General features: G+C 37.0%; 1 protein-coding gene across 7 annotated transcripts in view; it reads left to right on the top strand.

Annotated features, from left to right (window-relative positions):
- Positions 1-27,118, top strand: part of CLOCK (clock circadian regulator) — a 68,115-nt gene that overhangs the window by 20,329 nt on the left and 20,668 nt on the right. For 5 of the 7 annotated variants that reach the window (XM_064449460.1, XM_064449461.1, XM_064449462.1 and 2 more), the window contains exons 5-13: positions 9,800-9,914; positions 12,355-12,445; positions 14,179-14,238; positions 14,651-14,799; positions 19,453-19,544; positions 21,008-21,097; positions 22,598-22,718; positions 23,857-23,970; positions 26,336-26,454. In XM_064449460.1, the coding sequence (XP_064305530.1) occupies positions 12,399-12,445; positions 14,179-14,238; positions 14,651-14,799; positions 19,453-19,544; positions 21,008-21,097; positions 22,598-22,718; positions 23,857-23,970; positions 26,336-26,454 (792 nt within the window). In that variant the 5' untranslated portion in view covers positions 9,800-9,914; positions 12,355-12,398. Of the gene's footprint in view, positions 1-2,118; positions 2,133-4,508; positions 4,650-9,799; positions 9,915-12,354; positions 12,446-14,178; positions 14,239-14,650; positions 14,800-19,452; positions 19,545-21,007; positions 21,098-22,597; positions 22,719-23,856; positions 23,971-26,335; positions 26,455-27,118 lie in introns of those variants that run through there. The other 2 variants (XM_064449463.1, XM_064449459.1) reach the window with 2 other exon arrangements.

Raw genomic sequence — 27,118 nt, 5'->3', positions numbered from 1 at the left:
TTTTCTTTTGTTACCACTTTCTGGTCTCCAGGATGACATGCAGGACTTCTAGGGGAAAGGGGGGGTGGGAGGCAGGGAGGAGAAGCTGCTTGTTTGATAATTTTTGACTTGGTCTGTGCTTCGTGTTGGACCTTAAAATGTTCCCTACTCTCTCATTTTATGGAAATGTGCAAGTGAAGTCTCACTTCTTTCTTTTTGAAGACGCTTTCCAGTGAAGTGCACTGCCTACTTCTGTTCTTCAGGCAGTCAAACAGTCCACTCTTCACAAAGGCTTTACAGAATAATTTAGCTGTGCATGAGTCACCCATGCTGGGAAATCTAAGCATCAGAAGCGCTTCCACAGCTGCACAAATCAAGGATTGTGCAATCAACTTGGAAAAAAAATTATGCCCATCACTAAATATTTTAAGTGTTTTATTTACATGTTTGCATTTCTGCATGAGATGGATAATTAAGTTTCATATTAAATATTAGCTTTCTGAAACACCTGTCACTTTTTCCTGGGTGTTGCTGTTAGCAACCGTCTAATATTTTTTTATATGTGTCTGTTCGGTACACTTGTACAATTCTAAGAGTTACAAATACCTGCTGTTGGTATAAATCATTCTTTCATTAAATTTACTTAGTTTCATATTATTCATTTAGGTGAATACCCTTGTATAATTATCTGTACTGGGGATCATCTTAAAACAGTCACGGTTCCTGCTAATTCACATGTTATTTGATAGATAGGTTGATAACTACTTACCAACATGTCAGGTATATATACTCCTGTGCTTTATGTCTTGCTTGAGTTTTCCATTGACTCTAAGGCTGAGTTCTGGATTTGTTTTCATATCCAGAAGCTGACCCATGAGTCTGGGTCAGCGTATATAAGCAAATCTCATTCTGTCCAGAAATTTCATTTGTCGCGGGTTGCCACATAAGATGCAGCAATGGATGGGAAAATACAGATGTTTCATTTAAATATAAAGCAGACCTCTCAAGTAGTAGCTACAACACTTGTTTCTTTTAGCACAAATTTGAATGTCATTTTTCCTAATTTTGTTCTCTGGTAGTAATTTAACACATGGCGTAGGTCAGCATGAAATGGCACTGTTGCCAAAAGATGTCTAACCTGGTGATTCACTGCTTCCCCTTCCCCTGTGCCAACACAGCTTTTGAGCAGCCATATGGTGCAACAAATTTAGTTGATTTAGCTGAAGGAAACAATATTTGGGTTAGTTTTAGGCTGTGTTAACTGTGTGATCATGGATACTAATGTTAGCAGAAGAGAGGGAGTTTAATATGGGTATGGAAATGAGCATTCAAAGTAATTATCAAAGGCTAACATGAAAAGTTTCAGCTTGACCAAGGAGTTTGATAAAAGTGCTTACAAATATAACTGCTAGAGTGTGAAGTGCCTAGTATCTGTAGCCATGTAGTTACCTGCATGATCTATGTATATATTGTTCTTGCTTTCTTATGTGTGACAATTCTTCACCTGAGGACTGATTTGGAGGAAGTACTTAGTCTGTTACTCCCACATCCTAGGTGGGTTCCCAGTCCATGAGTTAGGAATAAGTCTTTGTCTCCTGTTTAAAAAAACAAAACAACCAACAAAAACAAAAACAAAACAAAAACAAAACAAAAAACCCCAACCAAACAAAAAAAACCCAACCCCTGAAAAACCCCAAAACCTTGAGTTCATTTCATTGAGTTGTCTGGCTTGGCATGCCACTTCCCCTCTGCCCCTTCTACGCCTTTTTAATGTGTGTAACTGAGAAGCAGTAAAATGTTTCTTGATGTTTGGATGTGGTAGATAATGGTATCTTAAAGCAGTAAGCTGTTGATATTAAATAGTTGGTTGTCCCTTAAAAAGTAAGGTGGATTATAAATCAAGGAAAACTAATTTAAGACTGATAGCTATATCCTTAAAATTTCTCCTAAATAGACTGTAAAGGCATTGGATGCAGAAATAACTTGTGTAACTTCTTACAGGCCCTCTTGGCTATCTGTTGACTTCTTGGATTTCTGACTATTTTAGAATGCAGTAGTGAGATATGTAAAAAGTGTAAGCATTCATTTGGATATAAAAGCTAATAAGTCTTCATTGGGTAGATTTTTCTGGTGTAGGATAGAATTTTGGAAAGGTTCATTTGTGTGAATTTCAAAACCTGCTTTTTAGCTACCTTTCCGACCTTGCAACACAGACATGCATTTAAGATGCTCGCCTAACATGTAGGTTCATGTTTTTTTCAAGATTAACTGTAGTGGATAGCTGAGTGTTTGTTTTTGGTGCAGTAATAATAATTGTAAAGTCTCGTTTTCTAAATTTAAACATGAGTTTATCAACACCAAGCAGTAATTTTTGTATGGAATGGAAGAAGAATTTACTTGGTGTTTTCCTGCATTGAACGTGTAATAATTTTGTCTCCTGAATTTGGGAATGAATTTTCTCTAGGACAGTTTTCAAAAATCAGTTTACTTCCTATATCTAGACATTCTTCCCTCTTGTTATTGGGGTAGAGGGAAAGCAATGTTTAACTCTTTGTCTCATTTCTCCATGATTTTTCATGTATATTTTTCAGTGTAAGGAATAGTGTGTTTAATTTTTCCTCTTTGGTTAGATGTATTAGTATCCTTTGTACTACTTAAGCTCTGAGAAAAACCATTGCAGACAAATTGTTGTTTAAAGTAACATCTGTATCTGATACAAAACGTTTTAAATTGTTAATGCTCTGTTTCAGAAATATGCATATTTGTAATTGGATGAATCATTTCAAAGTGGTGTTAACTCCAGGCTCCAGCATAGATATTTTGGTACCATATTTTAAAGGTTTTTTTCCTTAAATTTCTGTTAATATTGAGAAATTATCTTCACTTGATGATTAGTAATAATCAGTGGGAATTTAAATTTGTGAGCATGTGTGTGTGGTATTTTTTCCCCTTTTGAACTTCCAAAAAAACCCTGTAAATTCTCTACCTTCTCAGTTCTATTTAAGAGACTGGAAGAAGGAAGCTGGGATTTTATTTGTTCGTTGTAAAATATACCAAGTTTGAGTTCCTCCTGTGAGAGAGGATAGCAGAATCTCCAGATTTTAAACCATCTCCAGCACTTCTTCCACAGTGCAGTGAGCATAAATTTGGGATCTGTCCCTGAGCTGGCTGGGTGCAGGTTGTTTCTGCTCAGAATCCCATTAAAGGAAATGGAGATTTACAGAGATGTGAAGATTTTCAGTTTTGAATTATAACTCTAACATGTTAGGTTCTCTTGATTAAAACTCATGTTGTGAAGGACTGAGGTTTTTTTTGTTAAGCACCATTTAAGGAGGCAGTAGGTGTATATTTCAGCCAGGCTTTGATTACGAGTTAAATTGTATTTTAGATGTGCAAACACAATGCATACTCTTAACTCTAACCCATGGTTCCCTGTTACAGATCCAGGAGTGGGCAGATGTAGTTAAGAGATTCTTGCTCCTCTTTGCAGAGGGGTACTGTTCCTCAGCAGTGCCAATTTTCAAAGGTACATGAAGCCACGCTTTTTAATAAGAACAAGATAATAACGATTTTATTTAAAACTGTGTGATACGTGGGTTCTTTTAGACACATCGTTTCACAAATCTACTTCAGTGCGTGCCTGGAGCTGAAGGGGTGTGCTCCACCAGTAAAAGCCACAGGAGGGTGACAAGGGGCAGGGTGGAGTCTTATACGTAACAGCAGGTGCAAGTGGCACCTAACATGTAGCCACAGTCTTTCTCTTGTACAGACTAGTTGCACAGGATTTACAAGCATTTCTGCCACACTTACGGCTTTGTTATTGGAGGAAGGGGATGTCCAGTGAGGAACTGTGCATAGAAAGGACTGAGCAAATATTTTAAATTAGAATATGGAAGAATAGCAATTGTTTCTGATGGCCTGATCATTAAACACCGCCTTTCAAATTTATCTTACAAACTTAGTTAGGTTTGTACTTTCTTGATGATCCTTTACAGTTTTCCGAAACATGGAGAGGGTTCACTGACAAACTCTGAAAATCAGTATTATAATGACTTTATTTTAATAATCTTTGTTAATAATTTGAACAGAGTGCATAAGCAACACCTCAGCTATCTCCAAATGCAGTTAATTTGGATCCTAGAAGGCAAAGATAATACAAACAGCCTGGAAAGGGATGGGGAGGGGAAAAAAAGCCTGGTAAGTGGTTCAGCACCCCACTGTCAAGGACCAGTTTTGTTAGAAGCCTGGCAATCTGCTGAGCACTGTCCTGGTCGCTCCCAGGGCGGTGGAGGGGCAGGCTGCTCCCAGGGGAGAGCAGCCAGGATCTGGCAAGTGCCCAGATGGCCAGCAAGTTCCCGGTGAGGAGGCAGATCTGAGGATCAGCGAGAAGTCAAATCAGCGAGTCAGAGGCCAGATCAGTGGGGTATGTGGACAGATATGCGCAGGCTCCTACATAGCCCATGTGAAGAGTCAGACGCATCTTACAGCTTTCTTGCACTTATCTTCACTGCAGTCTGAACTAAGATTAGAGCTACACCCTATCAGGAAGAGAGCTGTGGGCCTTTCTCTGTGGTGAGGAAGAGGAAGGAGATGCAGACTCCAGAGAAGAGCGGAAGGGTGGTAGCAGAAGAGCTGGTTGAGCAGAAATCACCCCAGATGATCTGGAACAGGTGGGCAGGGGTGTTTCCTCTAACCGTGAGGTAGAGAGAGGTGTTTCCTTTAACCGTGAGGTAGAGAGATGAAAATTGCAAACTGCATTCAGTCCTGAGTTACAGAGCAAAGTTCTCTCCTGGTGGCAGGATGGTCTAATACATGAAGAATGCAGGACAAAATTGCTTTTTCCTGTAATCTTCATCATCCATGTTTCTATGAGGATCTTATTTATGGTGACTTTTAACCAGACTTGTCAGAGCAGCTTGCTTAGGTCCATTACCTTTGCAGGGAGTAGACAAGGACCCATCTGTGTGACAAACCATTCCTAATAATGTAACCTCTTTTTACCTCTGTGGTTGCTATGTTCTCTCCTGCTCATGGTGATCTGTAGGCTCTTTCCAGCTGCCGCTGTTTATTTGGACTACGTACAAATAGGTCTGTGGGCAAATAGTATGCACTCTCTCAAGTGCCTTTATAGCTCAACTAAATCTGTGATATTGCTGAGCACTACCAGAACAGGCCTCCTACCAGGCAGTTCATCTCTCCCATGGACCACTTGGTTTTAGCCACTTTTCCAGAAGTTCCTCAGGAGCAGACTTGAGACTGGATGAGTTATTCTGATAATGGTAACGTGCACCACCAGTCACGTGCCCTGCTGCCTTTTTGTCATTATATTGCACACAGATGTGGCTTTGTCTGCTCCCTGCAAAGGTAATGGCCCTGAGCAAGCTGTTCTGCCAGGACTCCTGTCCACTCACAAGTTTTCCTATTAAAAGCCCATCTTGGGATCAAGTTGTTTGGATGTCTGCACTAGAAGCAACCCTCTTCTACTCTGTTTTCATGTGAAGTAGGCTAAGATGTACACCTGCTGTTAGAGTGTGTTTATCTACAGAAAATGTCATTTCTGGGGTGTGTCAGCTCTTCTGCACAAGTACAGACCAAGATTGCAGTTGGTTTGTTGACATGGTAGAGAATAGTTTGCAATACATGACCGTTCCCAGCTGCTAGGATAACCTTTTCAGCTGCAAAGTTTGGACAGCATTTCTTCAAATTCCTTTCAGCCCTATCTTCTGCTATTTTTGTTTGTTTTGCCTTTTTTTTATTTTGAGGTGAAAATGAAGGAGACATATGTCAGTTTTAAAAACACAATGTTTTAACACATAGCCTTTGATTAGTGAGAAGGGATCAATCAGTGATTATCCTAATTTGCTTTCTGTTGGTGAGTATACTATTGCAAGCAAAGGAGCAAATACCTCAAAACCTGCTGGCTTGTTCTATTAGGCCAGCCTATATCTGATTAGAGGGCAGGTTATGGTTTGCCTGTCTAAACATCTCTCGCTCTCTGTGGAAGTCTATGGCTATTAGAGAGGAACTAAACCAAAATAAATTATTCCCCTTCTCCTTCCCTCTACCCCACCTCCAGAAAAGAAAAAGCTAAAGAGAAAAATGGTTGGGCTGGGAGTAAATCTATGCAGCAAAGACCAAAATGGAAAACATGAGTGATGGTGATGCACTATTCTGGAAATGAGATAATGGATGGATTTCTGTTTGCCCATTACAGTGGCATGTCCCAGTACAGTAAATCCCCAAAGTTCATAATCCAGGTTATCAGAAACAAATGTTTGTGTGCTCACGGAAAGTACTATCAAGGTGGTTTATAAATATCCTCGGAATCTGTGTAGTGAATAGGACTTTTGGTGCTGTGCTTATGTTGGGAGTCAGGTTCTGCTCAGCTGTTTGCTCACAGTGTGATTTTTCTGCTCCTCGGCTTGCTTACCCTGGTATGTAACTAGTGTTAAAGCTCTGCTGGGGCATCGGGTGCTGAAGAAGTGCAGACTGGTGTGCTGTGATTTTGATTCTTTAAACAAGATCTCTAAAGCTTGTCCTCAGTGATTATAATAACTAGTCTATTCCCCTGGCAAAATAGGGTTATGACACAGAGATCAGGTTGTATTAAAGAAGTTAATCTGTTTCTGTTTGCAGAAACTGTAGTGTCGGAAAACTGTATTGTTTCCTATATTTTTCCTGGGATCTTTCCTGGGAGAAATTATTTGTCTTAATAATACATGCCATCTTGCATTAATTCTGTCTGAGCACTGTAATCTGTAAAGTCACGAAAATATTACTTAAAATCAAGACATTTTTATATAAGTCTTTTTTACAATATGAGGGCAATATTGATTCTTCCTCAAAAATATTTAGCCATGCTGTCTTTATGTTGAAGTGCTGGAGACCTAAGGGTTTCAGTAACTGATTATATACAAAATTAAGTACAGACAATACAGTGTCTAGTGTCCCATCCATTTTCAGTTCTGTCTTGACAGAACATCTATCATGAGCAAGACTGTAGTGTAATTTCACAGTTTGTTCAATCTTTGTATTTGTTTCTAGGACTTAATATCACCAGCATGCATACCAGTATTGTTGATAACACTGGACAGATGTTACTGAAATTCTTTCAGTCTAAAACAGGGAATGTTCTATCAGATGGTGTGAACTTTTCACAATTACCTTAGGTTGGATTGTAGCTCATGTGGTTTAACCCCAGCCAGCAACGCAGCACCACGCAGCTGCTCACTCACTCCCCCCGCAGTGGGATGGGGGAGAGAATCAGAAGAGTAAAAGTGAGAAAAACTCATGTGTTGAGATAAAGACAGTTCAACAGGTAAAGCAAAAGCCACACATGGAATCAAAGCAAACCAAGGAATTGATTCACTGCTTCCCATGGGCAGGCAGGTGCTCAGCCACCTCCAGGAAAGCAGGGCTCCATCACGTGTAACGGTTACTTGGGAAGACAAATGCCATCACTCCAAACGTCCCCCCCTTCCTTGTTCTTCCACCCCCAGCTTTATATACTGATCATGATGTCATATGGTATGGGATATCCCTTGGGTCAGTTGGGGTCAGCTGTCCTGCCTGTGCCCCCTCCCACCTTCTCGTGCACCCCCAGCCCACTCGCTGGTGGGGTGGGGTGAGGAGCAGAAAAGGCCTTGACTCAGTGTAAGCCCTGCTCAGCAGTAACGAAAACATCTCTGTCATCAACACTGTTTTCAGTACAAATCCAAAACACAGCTACTTGCTGCTGTGAAGAAAATTAACTCTATCCCAAGCAAAACCATCACAGTGGCTTTTTATCCTATGACTTACTCAGAACCTTGTTTCTGTGGCCGAGCAATAACTTGGCACCCAAAAACTAACTGTTTCTCTGTGAGTAGTAAGTCAGCATATGCAGTGTTGCTAGTTTTTGTGATTTTGCTACAGATTGAGCAATGTTGTTTATTAATAGTTTGTATATCCATGGCAGCAGCTAAGGATTTTGAGGGCTTCAGCATTCTTAAAGATAGTAAGTTTCTAGTTTGAAAACATGCACTGAATGTGTACAAAAGACATAGTATCTAGAGAGAAATACACATAATTCATTGTATTAAAAAAAAACCTCATGAACTGTAGAGACAGACCCATGACCTTTGAACACTTGTGGCTGACAATGCTGGTGTGTAGGCGTCTTAACCTTTCTTCTGGCTTTCACACGCATGCCATTTCTACTGAGTTAGGGATCTATGTGGGTTTGGTTACAAAAGCTTTTCCACTGTGATTAGCTTTCCTTTTGGTCTGGTTTAAGCTTGCTTATGGCCATTTATGACATAAACATTCCTTTCCTCCTCATCTTAAAATCCCTTTTGGAAGTGTCCTTAAAACCCTCCTCTTCCTTCATTCAGTTTTGGGCATGATCAAATATCGTTTTGTGCTTAAGTCCTGTGGTGTTTATCTTAAGTGTTTAGTTCTGATTTTTTTAAAAAATGCACCTCTACATACCGCAGAGATGAGGTCTAAAATTTTCCTCATTAGAACTCTGTTAGGAGCTGGGTGAGAGCTGGCAGAGTTGTTAACTCCAAGCAGTTTAAAAACACGGGTTTCATGTTGCAGTCTCTGTAACCGAGACTTCCATGGGACTCTTTGTCACTATTAATGTTTGCACTTGTCAAAAGGAGCAAAACAGAATAGGAGAGGAGGCTGTAAGCGCCTAAAAAAGTAGGTCAATGGGCCAGCAGGTTGTTTGGCCAGAAAAGAACGAGTGGCTCCACTGAATCATGCTGTAATTGTTTTTCTTCTGTTGGCAGATTGTTCTGCTATGCTTTAACTTCCTATGTTAATATTTGCATCTGTATTTTAACCACTTGAGAACCTCTGTTAGGTGCAGGGGAAAGAGAAACTTAGTTTTTCTAATCAAATAAGAGATAATCCTGGTGTTGTCCATAGACTCCATTAACGAATTTAAGAGTAGCATAGGTTTAGTTTTTATATCCCACCTTCCTTTTTAGTAATTAATATGCTTTAAAATAATTTTTTTTCAGAAGTCGTACAAGTACATTGTGTAGTGAATACGTTTTATTTTAAGAACAGTAAACAAGGCAGATAGAAACAGGATAAAGATGAGAGAAAAAACTGATTTCATGTAACTTTGAAGTGTGGAAAGTAGTATGGTTCAAGGCAAGAAACTGTATAAATGAAATGTAATGGTATAAAGAGACTGGAATTTAGTGATCACTTATACTGGTGCTGAGGTTTTTTTTATGGAAAAAGTACATTTGTGAGATAAGTTTGCAATACATTCTTGAAAGTGTTTTTGTAGTGGGTTTTGAAAGAAGGGGTTAATGGCTGTGTTTGAGGGAGTAGCAATAATGCAGCTGGGCATCTTTGCTAGTTGCCAGCAGCATTTCACAGATTTTGGAGTCCTGAGAGTGGCAATTTTGGAGACTTAGAGAAGAGAAGATGTAACAGGGAGAGCCAGGAGAGGCCCAAATAAGAGTTTCAGCAGAAAAGGTTTTTAAAATGGTATAAAGATATACTTTGAAGGTAGCAAGTGGAAGTGAAGATGTGGATGGTGTGAGTGATATGGCATTCAAAAGTAAAAATGGTGTCAAGATTAAAGAAAAGCATAAAGTGTTAGCTTAAAGCAGAGACGAAATTGTGTCAGAATATTCTGCTTATCAAGGAGAAAAGCAAGGTGAATGCGGATAGTGAAATACTTGAGATATTTCTAATAAGCAGACTATTGCATTTAAAAATTACTCTTGTTGGAATGATTACTTCACTTTTATTAAAAAAAAAGTGATCATTTTAAAACTCATTGATTTTAAACCTCTCCTTTTTTATTTTTTCACAGTTCAGAATTTAATGCTTTTCTGCAGAAGAAGATAAAGCTAACTCCACATTGTTCTTCAGAGGAATCAGGTTTCATCCCTAAGCCTCATACTTTAACAAGTCCGAAAGTGTAAAAGGTAAAATTGTAATTAATAAGGTTCCTATGTCTTTCAGTTATCAACACTAAAGGGCAGAGTAGCAGTGTTAAGTAGTGCCTTTTGTTCTCCAGAACACAGCTGAATTTGAATCTTGGAAATAGATGTAGTCCTTGATTTCTGCAGTGTTTGCTTTAAACTTGACTGGTTTCACTGAATTATCTCTGCAGTCTTATCCATTGGCATGTATAAGCACTGAGAATGTTCAGCATCTTTCAAATTCGGATGCAAAGACAGAAGGGTCAGACCTTGAAAAGTGAGAAACAAATGCACTACAGGCGCATCTCCTGTAGTCTTTAAGTTCTTTTAACTATTTGTCTTGGATACCAAATCTAAGTTGCCAGTTCTGACATAGGATTTGTATACGGTAACAAGTGAATGATTCTACTGAACTGTAGAAATCGAGTGCTTTGTTAAAGTGAAAGTACTATTACGTTGTTTTACATACAACTGATGTGAAGATGTCAGTTATGTCAGGGGTGAAAGTTTTCTGTAGTTAGCTGTATATGTATTTTTTACAGGTTAAGGGAACAATATATCATTTTTCCTTCAGAATTTCATATTACTCTTGCTGCCTATAATGTTAGGTACCAAATTTGTTTAAAAATTAACACAGATCTAAAAGTGTAATTAGTGCATACCTGTATTAGTGCATACTATGTAATCTAAATGAAAACAAGTTTCTAACTGGTGTCTTGATTTTAAATTTAATTCCATGCCAGCGATGGTGTTTTGCTTTTACTGCTGAGCAACCTTCTGTTGCTGCATGCTTTTGACAAAAATTCAAACAAATACTTCATAATTTACTTTCCTCGTGCCATTTCTGGCTGGTTTTCAAATAGTGCAACTCCATTACTTTATAAAACTTGGCCAGCTGATTTGGGGAATTTAATTTGTCAGTATGGCCAATGCAATTGTTGGTTTGAAGAATTGGAGTGAAGGAGTGGTTGGCTTCCAGTGTGTCTTCAGAGAACTAGATTTTGGAGAGTAAAGGCAAGGCAAAGTTGAGTCATATTAACTGAAGAAGTGGGTGAGAGGGCTCATGGGGCATTTGGGCAAAACCACATGCATACCTTGTGATGTACCTTGAAAGAGATTGTGCTGCTGCACAGCTCTCCCATTTACTTTCCTGCTGCACTCAGGTTATGAAACTTCGTGGGCAAAAATGCCAGTCTCGTGAAGGAAGCCTGCATCTTTTGTGGCTGTTGTAGAGTCTGAGACAGTTTGGTTAAACATAAGCTTTCTTCCTCAGTTTCCCCATATATTAAAAAACTGGGATAAGATTTTCCCGGAATGTTTTGCAGACTGTGGATCATGGAGTTGCTGCCATATTTCTTGTGGTATTGACACTGCAAGTTTCACTGGATTTGGCACTCTCAGAAACAAGCAAATCCTTCCTTCTCAGAAACTATGAGTCACTGAAGTGACTAAAACCGGCTCCTTTGAAATAAATGCAATGCCTTTTTACTATTAAGTTTGTAACATAATAAAAATTCCTGAAGATCTACAAGTTCAGCTCAATATAAAACTTTTTGTTGTATGCAGTTGTACCTTAATCATTGACAGTGTTACAGTCTTGCTGCTCCATTTGAGCAGCCTCTGACAACTGACTTCTCTATGTCAAAGAAAAAGGTTCAATTGTACTGGTTTATGTTTGACTTTCTGTCTTTCCATAACCTATGTAATTTTGTGAATTTTGGGTACCTAAGGGTAGGTACTTGCTGAGTTAAATACTTATTTTAATTTTATATTTCTTCTCTTACTATTAATATTTCATTCACATTATTCAAAATCATACGTACAGCTGGAAAACCTAAAACTTCCTGCTGAAACTTTAATAAAGTGACTGCTTTATGAAATGGCCAGGTTAACTAACTTTCTTACAGTATGGACATCACAGTCTAATATGTATCTTATTGTTATCATTTCACATGTCTATTATAACAATGTGCTCAAGAAAAAAATATAGTAACAAATAAATTATAGCTGTGAAATACTATATCCCAAATACTTTGCACAATTTCTAAATAGAACGTATTACAACTGAGGAGTGTATTTTACATCTGGTCAACCTTCAGAATGATGAGTGTTTTAGTTAAAAGGTAAAATAAAGATGAAAAGTTGTATCTGATGTCAGAGTCAGAAAAAGGTTTATATTGGTGTAGTCCAGAGTTGTTTATCGTGGCATTTAATAAAACAGTGTTCTCTTGAACTCTCTGTCATGTAAAATGAGATAATAAGGTCCAGGTTATGATGGTAATGGAGACTCCATTAGAGAAGGTAGGAGAGCAGAGCAGAAGGTTGGAGGAGAGGGGAAGATTTAAGAGCAGCTTGTAGAGCAAATGAAAACTTCAGTATGCTTTAATAAAGAACTTGTTTGCCCCTCCAGAGTCACATTTTGATATTATTTCTTCTCTTACAGGCAAACGTACAAATGTCTACCACAAGACTAAAGTGTGATATGTTATGTTTTTTACCATAAGTACCCATAAAATGAGCTCCATTGCAGACAGGTATGTTAATAGATACTGAGAGTTTAGAGGAAAATACTGTTCAACACTTCCTTTAGTAGTATTTTTCTTATGGATAATATATACAGAATATTAGTTTATGCAAAAAATAAGAGGAGTGAGTTTTTGGCTATTTTTGACAAAGTTATTTTGGTAGTTGTTAGATGTGTTCTTCTGTTGTCATTGGAAATTATGATTTTTATTGCTTGAGATTAATCGTAAAATGTATTACTTGTTTTCAGCTGTGGCACAGCATCTATGCAAGCTGAGCTGATTTTTAATGTGTACTTGGATTTTTTTTTTTTTAGTACTTCAATATTTAAGGAAAACAAATACATTTAAATGATATGGGGTGCTGGAGGTGATAGTAAAGTGACCTGTTAACCTATTACAAAGGAAAAGTAATAGCTGAGACATGTTCTCTACTTGATTCCTTGAGCTGGACTTTCTTAGCAGCTTAGGTGAACATCTGTCCTTAATATTCTGTATATTACCATTTTTGAAACTTCAGGAAATTATACTTGCATCAAATCTACAGAAGATTAAACCCAATCAAAATAAATAACAATAAAAGCAAAGGGTAAAACTTCTAAAATGATTGAGACTTGTAAATTTTAGTGAAGTTTTGTGGCATTTCACTGAAACTTCAGCCTTTTGAATATATTCCTTTTAAAGGCTTTGTTTCTGTAGTAGTATACAAAATAGTTACTTCGTAACATCACTGCTTATCGTAACGTACAGTTGCTTGATGATTTATCAGTTTTAAATCAGAGAGATGACCTAAGCTTTTTAGAAGGACAGTTACTTGCCTTAAGGGAAGGAAACATTAGGATAAAAAAATTAAGGGTGAACACGCAGAGGTCAGTGTGGACAGCACTAAATAGACTGAAAGCAGACAGAAGAAGTTAGAGAAATAAAATATGAAAGTCCATTATACAGCAGTTTTGGAAAACAGAAGAATGTGTATCAGTTCTGACTTTACTGTTCAAACAAAAGGAAATGAAACAAAGGTGTTGTATGAAGTATACTGAGGCATCTTCAGAGGAAAACATGTTCTCATTTTAATATTTTAATACGTCTTTAGCAGTACATGGACAGTTGTCAAGCTGAGGAAAAGTTATATGATACATGGTGAAGAAGTAAATATAATGAGTAATTGCTGTCACGGTTTAACATTGATATTAATTGTATATTTATAAAGTTACATACATGGATGAAGTATAACATATTCGTCAGCTGTCTTCATTAATAATACTTCAGTATTTAAGAAAAATATACTTTCTTACTATAAATATTTCCAATGATTGGAATGGAAGTTACCAATACGTAAAAATAAATTACATATGTCCTCTCTCATGTTTTCAAAAGGGTAAGGTAATGCAAATAATCAAGAACATAGGAAAATAAAATTAACTAGTGTTCAATTAAGTGTTTGCATAGGGTTGTAAGTTCTCATTAGAAATAGTAAAAAAAAAACTTCTGAGATGTGTCAGAAATGTAATGGTTTTTGGCTTTTTCTTTAGTAAATTTCCTAAAAGGAGAACTTCGAGCAGACTTGGCTTCAGGTGATTGATGATGGTCCTTGTGAGAAATCACAGTAAAACAGTGCTTCGATTTCTTGATGTAATGGAGATGATAAATAATGACCTCTTCCTCTCCCCCCCATTCATTGTGATTGGAATCCACAAGAGAGAAATTTTACACTCCCAACATTTATTTATTTTTGTTTCTTTCAGAAATGATGGAAGCATTTTTGATGGGCTGGTGGAAGAAGATGACAAAGATAAAGCAAAAAGGTAAGTTTTAAGTTATTTAAAGCTAAGAAATGTCCTATACTTGTACACTTGAACTTACCAGGGTGATTTCTAAACACTAAAAATGAGATTCTTTTATAAATAACCATATTACTCAACAGCATTTATTTTACTGTTATTCTTCAGAGATGTTGTGTATTTATAAATGTGGTTTAATGACTTGTATTTTTCTAAAAGAGAGCTTTATTCCAAAGGCTTAGCTGCACCGCTCCATGAGAAGGAGGAAGCAACTCTTCAAAAATGGTGCCTGAGATACGGACTAGGTGTTTTTGTTACAGTTCTCACAGCAGAAATTCTTAAGGGGCTGTTTGCATCAGGAACGTGGCAGTACTATGCAGCTTATTACAAGAAAGTTTTATAGTTGTTATAAAACAGTTTCTGTTTTGTTTTTCAGAGTGTCTAGAAACAAGTCTGAAAAGAAGCGTCGAGATCAGTTTAATGTACTTATCAAAGAGCTGGGTTCCATGCTTCCAGGTAATGCTCGGAAGATGGATAAATCCACTGTACTGCAGAAGAGCATTGACTTTTTACGGAAGCACAAAGGTAAATATTTGTAACAATAAAATAAAAAAAAATGTGTAAATCCTTAAATTTTTTAATGATGCTTACTCAGTACATAAAACATTAACAACTTTGCGGCTCCTTTAAGGAAATTGTAAAAAAATTTAAAGAGGTCCTGAAGAAAGATATTCTTAAGTTCCTAATTTAGGTAGCAGATACAACTATGGTTTTGCTAATATGTTTCAAAAGCCAGTACTAATATCTTTTTGTCCCATGGTTGTCAAAGAAGTCTGTTTCATAAAGAAAAGCATTTATATTTGAAAAAACCTTGACATTTTTTTGATTGGGTAGATGGAGTCCTTTAGAATATAGTTGCTTCATCAGGTGCAGGTTGTCAAAGTTTTGCTTCACAGGAAAACTGCTGATCCATTTCAGTGGAAGTACTTTCTGGAAGTACTTATTTTGATATTTAGGTAAGACTGTTTTGAACATTTGGGTTTTTTCTTGAAGTTCCACATAAAGCAAGATAAATCACTGAAAAAGCTAGTCCAAGGGAACTTACTGCTCCCTCTCTTCATGTCAGGTATCTACAGGACTGGCCGCTTTAACAAAGATGATAAGGTGATAGGGCATTGTGGTCTCCAGCAAGTGTTATTGAGTAGGTTGTTTGATGAGAGAGGGTGGCATGCAGTGGGCATACAGGCCAGGAGCATGGGCTTTTTCTTTTTTCCTTCTAGCTGGAAAAAAACCCCAGAAAATATAAATACTTTTAGCCGAACTTTCCCATTTTCAAGACACATCCACTGATATATAAACCAATGAATATCACAGAATGGTAGGGGTTGGAAGGCACCTCTGGAGATCATCTTGTCCAACCCCCCTGCTTGAGCAGGGATACGTCCAGGTGGGTTCTGAATGTCTCCAGGGAAGGAGACTCCACACCCTCCCTGGGCAGCCTGTGCCACTGCTCGGTCACGCTCACAGGAAAGTAGTTTTTTCTCATATTGAGGTGGAACTTCCTGTGTTCCAACTTGTGCCCATTGCCCCATCTCCTGTCATTGGGCACTAATGAAAAGAGCCTAGTCCCATAATCCTGGCACCCACCCTTTAGATATTTATAGGTATTGATGAGATCCCCCCCTCAGTCTTCTCTTTTCCAGGCTAAACAAAGCCAAGTCTCTCAGCCTTTCCTCATAAGGGAGATGCTTCAGTCCCCTGATCATGTGTTTGTTGTTTTGTAAACTGTCATATGAAATGTCAAAACAGTGAATGTCTTTGAACATCCTTGCTGTGTTTTGTTTCTCTGGTTGTTTGCATCAGCTGATGGTGGGATATACCCAGATAAGTTGTACTGAAGTTCATTACAGATTTTTATTTCTGTTATGAAAAATTTCTTCCACCTAGCATATACTTATTTATGGCTGTTTGATATTTATGTATATAAAAAATCCCTGTTCTTGCTCCTACACTTGTTCTTAATATGGCACCTTGTGGTTCATACTGCCAAAAACAAGATTAACAATTCAAGAAAAGGAACTCTCTCACAGTTAACCCGTTTCCATGAGTAATTTCTGAGCATGCATACTAACTAGAAGGCAGTAGGGACAAAAGAATCAGCTATAAGGTTATAAAATAAACTATGTACAATGTGGATGCCTAGGTGTGTATTGATCAACAATATGTGTGTCAGTTTAAGGTATGTTAAGGTATGATAAATATTTTTTCCATGCTCTAGCATGCGTCTTCCATTAGTATTACATTTCAAGTAGCAGCAGACATGTACTGAATGTGCCATTAAAAGGGTAAACATAACAATTAAAATCGAAAGGGAGAGGGGAATAATTTGTGTGCAAATTCATAAGTTTGCAGGTTTTTGCCGACTAAATATTGATTATGCTGTTTTAATTCTCTGGGATACATTTGTCTCATAACAAAAAGAAAAGCAGGATGAAGGCTCCTTTTCTGTAAAAAACAGTTCTGTAGGTTCTAAGGCCTTTGTGAAAACGTTTCTGTTCCAAAATCACTTTATCTTGTACTGATGATTCCTATCATAAAATACAGAGTGTAGAATGGACATGTGTGTCAGCCAGCCAACAACCAGTCATACTTTTTTCTTCAAAGTGCTTTCTGAGATTATTTTTTAAAATAATAATTATTAAGGGGGAAAAAGCAGCTCTGGAGATGGGTGCCTTTTAGGGCATGGCACTTCTGACCTTCACCTGGTGAGACAGGGTGCAGCTTTGTGTGACTGCACATATCATACTAAGGTCTCTAATGCTCTGGCTGCCAGCACTTGGTAGCATTGCTCTGCACTGGTTTACATTAAAATGTTTTGGACAAAATGTTGGCAAAGGTCAGAAGCATATTTTGCCTCCTGAGGTGCTTGGATCTATTATAATAAAACAGAGTGACCCTAGCAATAAATGAATTGTTCAGCACTGATTAGCTGCTTTATTGTTGAAAATCCTACTGTGTTCAGCCACCAGGTTTTGATTAACTGCGTAGCTTCTGGTTCTTTCTGGACCATTTCCACATTGGCCAGGCTTGGTACTCTGGCGGCAGCTCCAGATGAACTATCTCAGCTAGTTATTGGCCAGCGTGGATTCTGTTTCTCATTGGGAAAAACCAGCAGGCTAAACACACTGAAATTATATTACTGAGAGCTGCTTCTTGGCTAATGCTGCCTATCATCTTCCTTTGAATTTGTAAACAAGAAATTTGTGAAAATTATTAAATACTGAAGAATTTCGTTGCTTATGATTGCAACTAGTAGACTGATATTCATACATCCCACAGATAAATGCTACAGATCTTGGCCCAGCTGGCAGTTTCTTTTGAGGATGTTCAGTGCTGATGCAGAGTTGCTTCAGATTCAGGTTTTGAAGACTGGAGTTTAATGTGCAAGTTTGGTTATGCTCCTCTGTCTGCTATTGAGCTCAGGAACGTGACCTCAGTGCCATTTATCTTTGAATGCGACTTTTTGCCAGAATTTTCAGGCATTTCTCTGAAGTTACCAGATGAAACAAGTTCTTTCCATGTTACTTTGGCTCTGTTTTCCAATATCATACTTGTTCTAATTACAGGAAGTGTAAAAGAACACCTGTACTTGGGGCAAGATAATTCAGAGTGGTTTGTTAAAGGCCTGAACTTCAGCTGTTATTTAGTATAAATCCTTTCTATTGCAGTAGCCAGACTGACTTTTTTTTTTAACTCTGAAGTAAGATGTTTATATGAACCCGAATGAGCCAATGAATCAGACTTTTCCAGTTCTAAAGTGGAGATTATCTGCATCCTGTGGACTGAATACATTGAGTTCCTTGAATTTTGCTTCTGCTTTGATGGCAGAGCTTTTCATTTCCATGTCCTTTGACTTGCCCTGAAGTGTTCAATATATTTGTTCTGACTGAAAAGTTAGATTTGGGGTTATACTTCGGTTACTCTTTTTTTTCCAGTCCACTATTACTGCTTTGTGATACCATTTCAAAACAGATAGCAGAAGCCTGATTAATTTATGCCTTTTTTGAGATCTGATCATTGGAAATTCTGGTCCGGCGTATCTGTTGATATTTTTCCCCCTCCTTGCAGCTCTTTGCTTCTTGCCAGTTTTTTGCATGACATTGGTGTTGTTTACAGTTCTTTTAGTTAAGTCTAAAGCTCCGTCGTAAAGGTTTACCCCTTCAGTCTGGGAACCAAAATTCTGAACTGTTCCAGCCCTTTGCATATTTAACTCAGTTTCAGGTTTTCTGTGCTTTCTGAGCCATCTGAACTAACAAACTAGCTTACGGCCTTTGTACGGACTTGTCCTTTAGAAATCAAAAGCCTTAAAGACATGGTTTGGTTCTTTCAATTCATCTAAATACTTGCATCATGACTACTTGTTCAAAGTTGTTATTACAACCAGTACTTCTGTGATGCCCTTGTTACTCATCAAAACTGAAGTACTGTGCAGTCTCACTTCTTGTTGTTTCGGTTATCAGTTGATAAGGAAGCATCAGCTTTCAGAACCTGGTGTCTGGTTTTGCGTAGCAGCTGTTTTTTCTCTCACCTATGTATGGGTATTTAATCTATATATTTATTTTAAACCCTACAGAGATCTCTATTCAAAATTCATCTCTGCATATGACTCAGAGTAATTCTGCAGTGGAGTCTGTCATACAGCTCTTAATAGTCTTTGTTGAAAACATACTCCTTTTTTAATGTAACCTATTTCTTTACAGAAAAGAGTGGGAAGAGGAGAACAGTGACAATTTTTAGTGCAAAGGTTAGAATGACCAGGATTGGCCAAGATATCTGAGGATTAGCCATTTTCATGACCTAAACTGATCAGGAATTTTGGCTTTCTAAATCTTTGAAAACAACACTCCTAATAAAACATTTTATTATAGTCTCGGAGGAAAGAGTACTTTTTCCATTGTTAAAAACCATTACTTGCTGTCATTAACTTCAGCATTACCTTAAAGTCTGGCAGGACTGTAGCACGAACGGATAGAAGGAAAGAGAGGACAAATCTAATTATGACTTGGGGGGAAGACATTTATGTTTTGTTTTTAAGGAACAACATCTATGTATAATGAATGAACAACAGAGGAGACTGGAGAACCTTCTGCTATTTCCTACTGTGTATATGTTGCTTAGTGGGAAAATAACAGCGTTTGGAAGTGTGAATCCTTATATTCTATATATGTTTGATTGTAGAAATTACTGCACAATCGGATGCCAGTGAGATTCGACAGGACTGGAAACCGACATTCCTTAGTAATGAAGAGTTCACACAGTTAATGTTAGAGGTATATTATTTCTGGTTTTCTGGGAGTCGAATATTTCTTCACAGGGAGTCATTCCATTATGAAATTTTTCAGTTTGATGACATAACTTTTTTTTCTAATTTTGATTGTAACTATACATTTTCATGAAGATGAACAGTCACAATTCCTGTGTATGCAGTGTAATGCAAAGCAGTTTAACTGCATTTTCAATTACATAAAACGTTACAACCGAGCAAGTCCACAAGTGAACATATTTACTGTCAAAGTAAAGTGGATGTTTTAAATTATCAACATAGGGAAGGTACTAGTTAAATAAAGAGTTGTTATGCATAAATTAAAATCTTAATTATAAAAAAGGCTCAACACATCGACGTGACTTGTGAGCAATAAAGTGTTTTATTTCTTTGCTTGTTATGCTTTCCAAAAATTGTGTGAGCATTACTCTGCTAAAGAAGTTTACACGAATAGTTGGATTACAACTAGAACTAAACTTTGAGTATAAGCTATCATTTCCTTCGAAATGAGGATGAGTCACCTGTGTCTTATTAGTGAAACAATTTCTAATAATAGGTAAATGAAAGTTATTAACGTAAATGAACAAGCACTTTCTATTTTCATTCCATAGTTAAACCTTTTCTTTGAGAGACAGATTTAAAAAGTAAAAAGCTCTGATTTTCTGTACTTAAAGTTTTGAAAAATCCTCTGTGGTAAATTTGCATATTTTTTCCAACAAGTTAGTGAAGTAGTTGCTTCTGGTTTTCAAGGTTTTTTGTAGCTGGTTTTGGTGTTTCTCTAGCCCTCTTACAAAATATGTGTCCGCAACTGGTGACTGTAAAGCTAGAACAATACAATATAAGAAATATTTTCAAAGATGTGAGCTTTAAAATTGCCTATTTAGAAATACAGTTCTGTCATGCTTTTATGTTTGGTAGCATTCAAATAAAAGATAGTTGTTATGTTAATTAGAAATAAGTTAGAGTTAAGCAGAAGGTAAAGCAGTCAGAATTGTATCTCAGTTTTCAAGTCTCAATAAAATCTTGCTACAAGTTTCTTTTACTGAGATTGGGAATATTGAGATTTACCTGAATTCATTGATTTCACCTCCTCTTTTAGTTGTTCTTCTCTTAATTTTTCCACCTCTTCTTACTTTTGTCTCTAGCTTATTTTTCTGAGTTTTCTGTTGTTTAAAATGATGATGGGATTAAAAATTAAAGGCAGGCAGAGTGGGAGGTGGGGGAAAGAGTAGCCAACTTTATATGGACTTACTTCTGAAACCACAGATTATTTAAGAACAGAACAGTGTGGGAATTGTAATGCTCATAGTGTAAAAGCAAGGCTAAGAAGTTCTAGCAGTGAAAGGCATTCCCTTTCTATAATAAACTAAACTAAAATTGGTCTAAATTATTTTCCATGTTGAATGTAGCTTAACATTTTTAATATCCTCTGATTCTTTTTATTTAACTGCCCATTATGTTTAATTTCAGGCTCTTGATGGTTTTTTTTTAGCAATTATGACAGATGGAAATATAATATATGTGTCTGAAAGTATAACTCCCTTACTTGAACATTTGCCAGTAAGTACAAATTGCTTTCAGTAACTTATCAGTTTGTCTATGGATGGTGTTCAGCTATGAGTACTAATTAATTGTTAGCCTTTTTGGTATTCTAGAACAGGTATATGCTTTGTTCTAATGCTTCTTCTTTTTCTTCATCACAACTCCTTCCTACTGGTCTGCCTCCTATATTAAACATTTCCTTTGGAAGTACAGAATGCAATTGGCACTCTGTTAGGCAGGATTATGAAGACCCAGGCTAGTCTCAGTTTCTCTTCAACATAACTGAAATAACACAGTTGACTGCAGGAGACCCTTTAGAGTTCACATCTGTCACAGCCTCCACATGAGTCAGAAGAGTATTCTAAAGAGCTATATCCTTAAAAATTTTTTAAACCTTAAAAAAAAATTTTACTCCTTTGTTGCCAAAGAATTCCTATAAGAAATACATTGCTACTGGTTCTGCTTTTTAAGCTAGGTATATACTTTGGGTTTTATGACATTCACTCATCTTTAATGTCGGTGGTGTTGCTCACTGGTAAATTTAACATTCTGGTTTTTAAAGTTACCTTTGAATAATGTTATTCTAAATGAGGCAGATTAGTACTCAAAAATGCAAACAATTGTTGAGTGAAACAGTGAGTTCTTTTCTAGAAGAGAAGGACAAGTTATTGTTAAAGACTAGTTGTTTTACTGTGATAAGAGTAATTTGTAAAACTTGGAGTGGTATATTTAAGAAATGATTCTGCAAAACACAAATTCCCCTAAGGTATGCATGATAGCAGCCTGAGAATTTTAAAATGGGCAGGTAATAGTGATTTTTTGGTTGTTTGTTTTTTTTTTTTAGTAGAATTTACCAAGTTCTCAGAGGCACATTTGTTCTTTTCTTTTAGGTGTGATTTATATATTCTAAACAAACATTCTGTGATCCCCCTTTTCTGAATACTTAATCAAATGCTTTTATGCATATAATCAGTTGTTCATTTATTCAATTTTATTGCATTCATCTCTGTTGTTCCCGTTTTTGTGTACGTAGTTGCAGAACTGATTATAAAAAGTATTCATAAAATCAGTTGCAATTGGTATAATTACTGGTAACATAATAACTGATACGAAGTAGGGAGGGGCTGGCTTTTGTCCAAGATACCATTTCCAAGTATTGGATGCCACCAACAGGTTACAGTGCCCTAGAACAACATCTGATAATTTCTAATTAAAATACTCCTTTACTTGGAATTGTTGCATCCCAGGGAGGTTAATACAAGCTCCTTTGTACTTTAACATGTATGTGTATCTGCTCTGTTCATAGTGTTTTTCATTAAATGGTTCGCAATATCAAAATTAAGACAGATCAAAGTGAGATTTTTTTCCTGCAGAATATTCATGTGTATTCCAGCAGGTGGCTTTGTTGAGTCAGTAATGTTCTTCTGAACTGTGGAATTGTTTTGCATTAAAATAGTAGGTTTTGTGACATTGTACGTCTTGCGTTAGTTTAATGCTTATTAAATCTTTTCCTTTCAGTCTGATCTTGTGGATCAGAGTGTATTTAATTTTATCCCAGAGGGGGAGCATTCAGAAATTTATAAAATATTGTCTTCTCATCTGCTGGAAAGTGATTCATTGACACCAGAATACTTAAAATGTAAGTAGTTATTGCAGATTAACCCTGGTAGGCAGCTCAGCCCCACACATCCGCTCGCTTACTCCCCAGTGGGATGGGGAAAGAATCAGAAGGGTAAAGTGAGAAAACTTGTGGGCTGAGATAGAGTTTAAAAGGTAAAGCAAAAACTGCACACAAAAGCAAAGCAAAATGAGGAATTTGTTCACTGTTTGCCATCGCAGGTGTTCAGCCATTTCCAGGAAAGCAGGGCTCCATCATGCATAACGGTTACTTGGGAAGACAAACATCCCCCTCTTCCCTCTTCTTCCCCCAGCTTTATATACTGAGCATGACGTCATATGGTGTGGGATATTCCTTAGGTCAGCTGTCCCAGCTGTGTCCCCTCCCAGCTTCTTGTGCACCCCAGCCCACTCGCTGGTGGGGTGGCGTGAGAAACAGAAAAGCCCTTGGCTCTGTGTAAGCCCTGCTCAGCAGTAACGAAAACATCCCTGTGTCATCAATGCTGTTTTAGTCACAAATCCAAAACACAGCACCACGTCAGCTGCTTTGAAGAAAATTATCTCTACCCCAGATGAAACCAGTACAGTAGTTGTGTTAAAAATAATCTATTTTATATCACATGTGATCAGTTCTTTTCTTCTGATGTTATTTCAGCAGAAACATATGGGTGAGCCCTGAAGAACAGAAGCACTTTTTAATGGGTTGTGCCCCCCGCCAAGAGTAAAATTTTCAGCATTGCATTGCATTTCACTCTGACTTTCCCATGTATTAGAAATGTTCATCTTGATTATATAGCTCCTATTTAGACAGTTGTAGCAGTTGGCAAGAATAAAAACATAGTAGCCTAATGGGGTTTGGAAGTGCACGCTTTAGTAAACTTAAGTTTAGGGCAGCTACTTCTTTAAAATAGCTCTAGTTTTCAGTGGGTTTCTATGTCATTAGCATTCAGGCCCTTCATGCACAAATTCTAAAGGAGTTCTCCTTTTCTTTAGGTTAGTTAATATCACCCTACTTAAAAGCAGAGTGTGTAGCCATTTGTAATCACAACACTTACAGTATCTCAATAAGTATGCAGCTTAATTATTCCTGCTTTCCATTTCATGTTGCCTATGCGCTTCATCAAGCATGTAGCCTATTAATTTGTTTATTCTTTTCTCAGCAAAAAATCAGCTAGAATTCTGTTGCCATATGCTGCGAGGAACAATAGATCCAAAAGAGCAACCTACATACGAATATGTAAAATTCATAGGAAATTTCAAGTGTTTGAATAACGGTAAGTAATTTCAGTGATGTTAGAGTGGAATACTTTGGCAGCTTCACAGATGAACAGGTTTGGGACGATTGTGCAAAACCTAATGATGAACTAAAATAAGTCTTCCAAAGGAAGAGCTTGAAGCAGAGTTACATCACTTCTATATTGTTTTAATGAAAAAGAATTAAAACTGCCTATCAGGTATTACAGATCTGTGTGTGTGAATGCAAAATGTAGTAATTATGCTTAATGCTTTCAATTAAAGCAAACTAGTATGATGTAAAAGATTTTTAAAAGAATGTAAGAGATATTTAAGCAAACACTTCAAAATAAAGGGCCTGAATTTAGTTAAGCGTAATCCATTCTTAAGCAGGTGACTAAGTAATTTGAAGATCGGATCAGTGGTACTGAGTACCTGCAGTTCTCATAATGCAGTGAACTGGGATATAAAGTGTAGGTTTCCCCTCTTTCAGTTCTGTCCTTTCACCGACAGGAGTCATCGCCTCAGGTGAGTGGATGAGCTAGTACAGTTGTCTGCGCTGAGTTCCTTCTCCCTTCCACTGAAGTTAGTTTTATTTGTTTTAATAGTTATGTACTAATATTATTCCTCTGTCCTACATCTCTAATCTGTTTGGCCAACCTGTGCTGACTGTTTACTTGAGAGGCATGGTTTTTGGCCAGCCAGCCAAATGGGTTGTGCAGTGTGGTCAGTAGTGATCTTCATAAAGATTGCCCCAAAAAATATTTTAAGAAACTGTATCTTATAAGTAAGCCTATGGTTTTTTTATGTGATACCAGTATTTTTCTCACAAAATGGGGAAGGTTGATTCTTAGTACCAAATGCAGGTATGTAATATTATAGGAAAGAAACAGGCCTGAAAGGGCCAAATATGGTGCTAGTCTTGGAAAGAGGAGGAGTTTGGAAACTGCAGACCTATCAGTTGCAATTCAGTATTGGGAAATATTCCTGAACAAATAATTAAACTATATGCGAGCTTCAGGAAGCTGGCAAGGAATTGAATAGCAACTATTGTGGATTCTTCAGGTAGAAATAGCATCAAGTCAATTCAGTTTCCTCTACCAAAGAGCAATACACTGTGTGGGTAAGAGGTCAAAGTGCAAATAAATGAAAGACTTTTTAAATATGCTTTTGACAGTTATCATATTCTGTTCTCATAAACATGTAAGGGAAGGAAATTGACTACAAACAAATACAACTTACTACATTTAGGAATAACAAACAATATGAACAGGGGAAAAGGTTACACTCAGCTAGATAGCAGTCCTAGAGAAAAAGGAGTTACTGTGGAATGTAAACTGAACCTGACCAAATCACCATGACCAGTCACCAAACTGTGAAAATGCACAAGCCTCTCTAAAATATAGCCTAAACCACATGAAATAATCCCACTGTAGTACTACTTAGCAACAGTATGTTGTCATCCAGTTTTTGATACTATTTGTTGGGAGTAAGTAAAGCAGTTGGAGAGAGTTCAGAGTAGAGCAATGAAAGCAATCAGAAATTTAAAAATCTAACTTACAAGGCAGGATAACCTTTGAAGAACAAAGGAGAGGGATAAAATAAAGAGGAAAGAAATTACCTGTTTTCTTTCCAATGGAAAGAGCAAGAAGCTGTAAGCTTAAATTGCATGAAGAAAATTTAGTGGCAGTTCTAATCTAGAGTTGAACTAAAACCAGTTAGTCTTGGAAGAGCCTGACAGTGTTTTGAAGCTTAGTAAAGATAAACTAAATTGATATCTGCTGGAAATGAAAGATAAGGTTAATCTGTTTTGAGGTCTAGTCCATCCTTTGCCCCCTTATAATTGCATACATCTCTGTGATTCAGTGGAATTTCTTTGTTCTCAGCTTGGTGTCCTGAAACCTCCACGTATATAATTCTTGTGCCTTTGACTGTTTTGTTACTCAGTTTTGTCTTCAGCTTGTGTCGTCTGAATGTGATGGAAGCTTAGAAAAGAAATACTTACCTCAGAGTTCAAAAGAAAAAATTAGCAAAAGCTGATACAAAAGAGAATATTTAGGGATATTTTTGAAAAAGATGAATTCCAGTTGTTTTTGGGTGTTACCAAGAAGGATTAGAATTGTTATTAGTTTCTTAAAACTGCTCTGTCAGAGACAATACCATGTTAACTGTAATTTTAGTTCTTTGAGAAAGTTACTTGATGGTTGTGTTCCCATTACTACTGTACAATTACTATTCCTGTGCATACATATATGCATATATTATATGTAGCATTTTTCTTAATGCTTGTTAAGTTATAAGCAAACCACATTAAATAAATATTGGGCTGTTTGTCTTGTGATATTACTGTCATTTTCATCCATGCTTATATTGTAATCTGTGTTGACCTCATCCCTCTTCCCTCAGTTCCCAACTCAGCGCACAATGGTTTTGAAGGAACTATTCAGCGATCGCACCGGCCTTCATATGAAGACAAAATTTGCTTTGTAGCCACAGTTAGATTAGCTACACCTCAGTTTATCAAGGTATGTACAAATGAAATCACTTTTGTATAATTTTTAAATGTACTCTGAACAGGAAAACTTCAGAGAGAATGTACACAGCATTTCAAATACTATTAATGAAAACCATAAGGAATTTTATTTATCAAACTGAAAGACTCTGTGTTTCTTACTTCGCATACAAATGGGTTAAATGTTATGCAGAGTATCAAATGAAGTTGCTGTGGTGTGTGCAATTTCTAAATAGTCATATAAAATAGTAATATGCAAGAAATAAATTTAGAAGTCCATAGAAATATAATTTACCAAGTTTAACTTAAACACAATGAAAGATAACACTGAGATTCCACTTTCAATGGATAAATGAATAATTTTAGTTGACATGAATACAAATTTTATGCGGCTGATGATCTTGCTGTAGTTTGGCCCAGAAGCAAATCTTGCAGGGCTTAATGAAGCCTTGAATTATTTGTCAGCACCTGAGAGTCAGGTTTGAGGTAATAAAGATATTTCATTTTGTTTCAGTACTGTTCGTTACTCAATAACTCAGTTGTTTCAGGAGGACGTTTTGCTTAACTGCTAATGCACAGTGAAGACATCTTTACAAGTTTAGAATTGGATGTGTGTGAAATTTATAGACTAAGTATAAGCCTGTTCCTCACAAAAGTGAATCAAAAGAAGTACTCAG

Source organism: Phalacrocorax carbo, chromosome 4 (genome assembly GCF_963921805.1).
Source record: "Phalacrocorax carbo chromosome 4, bPhaCar2.1, whole genome shotgun sequence".
In the NCBI taxonomy this organism is placed as follows: Eukaryota; Metazoa; Chordata; class Aves; order Suliformes; family Phalacrocoracidae; genus Phalacrocorax; species Phalacrocorax carbo.
This window is presented reverse-complemented; position numbering and strand designations above follow the sequence as displayed.